Source organism: Wasmannia auropunctata, unplaced genomic scaffold, assembly GCF_000956235.1.
Source record: "Wasmannia auropunctata unplaced genomic scaffold, wasmannia.A_1.0 LD335448.1, whole genome shotgun sequence".
NCBI classification, from domain to species: Eukaryota; Metazoa; Arthropoda; class Insecta; order Hymenoptera; family Formicidae; genus Wasmannia; species Wasmannia auropunctata.
In genome coordinates, this window is record NW_012027442.1 from 1 (window position 1) to 1,154 (window position 1,154).

General features: G+C 23.2%; 1 protein-coding gene across 1 annotated transcript in view; it reads left to right on the forward strand.

Moving 5' to 3' along the window:
• Positions 1-45: 45 nt before the first annotated feature.
• The window catches only part of LOC105456976 (cytochrome P450 4d2-like), a 7,898-nt gene continuing 6,789 nt past the window's right edge, over positions 46-1,154 (forward strand). Inside the window, exon 1 of the mRNA XM_011701363.1 lies at positions 46-154. Coding sequence (XP_011699665.1) covers positions 151-154 — 4 coding nt within the window. The 5' untranslated portion in view covers positions 46-150. The remainder of the gene's footprint in view (positions 155-1,154) is intronic.

Genomic DNA, 1,154 nt, shown 5'->3' on the forward strand with positions numbered 1-1,154 from the left:
TATTGCTACTTGATGTGCTGTGTTGCATTTTGACCGATAAAAAATACCAATAAGTACTTATGCAAAACATATAATTGGGATCTATTAATTCGTACAATATTTTTTAAAATATTGAAAATCAAAAATATAAAGGAACAGGGACAGTGAAAGATGTGTAAGTACATGAATGCTATTTAATTTTAAAAAAAGGGTTACTGGCTACGACCTTATTATGTATAAATCAATTATTTTGCATTTTTTATTCATTTGCATATGCTTTTTTATGTTTTTTACGATTGGTGCTAGAAAAGATCTAAAAATTTTATATTTAAAATATATTGTAGTTAGTTCTACATATAATAATAAAAACATAATTATTAGATAATCATTCAATATAAAAAAATTTTTTGCATTAAATACAATAATCTTTTGGAAGTTATACAAGAATAAAAATAATGGTTCGCTGCAATTGTATCGCCCATTAAAAAATTTTTTGATTTATCAAAATAATACAAATATAAAATTCAAAATCAAAAATTTTGAGTATCAAATGTTAATTTATTGTCTATTTATAATGAAGATTTTTACCATAAATAGATGTATTCAGCGTTAAAATACAGGTTAAATGTCCCTATTAGTGTGCTTTTATAGTTAAATAAGTCATAAAAATAAACTGGTACAAATAAATAAAGTATTTTTTAAAATTAAGTTAAAGTATTAACGTATATAATACCAAAGATTATATTCTATTTTTTAACTGTTAAAGTAAAATAAATATTTTTTGAATGGTGCATATCACGATTTAGAAGAATTAACTCGAATATCTTATCGAATATCAAATATACTCGAATATCAAAAACGATATCTTATCGAATATACTCGAATATCAAAAACGATAAGAAACACTTACTCAATAGAAGTGAATAAATTGATTATTATCATAATTTACATCATGTAAAATGTAAATTATAAATTGATTTAATTTAATAAAATAAGTGAAGAAATTTAATAAAATAGTGAAGTACTTAAATATTTTAGAAATGTTTTATGTTATTTATTATATGAGTCCATTGATACCGCAAAATTTTAAGGCTTGTCCCTATTAGTGTGCTCTCCTGTTTTCACTGTCAGCCGGCTGACTCGGCTAACTCATAACTTGTGTAATGGTCGTGATG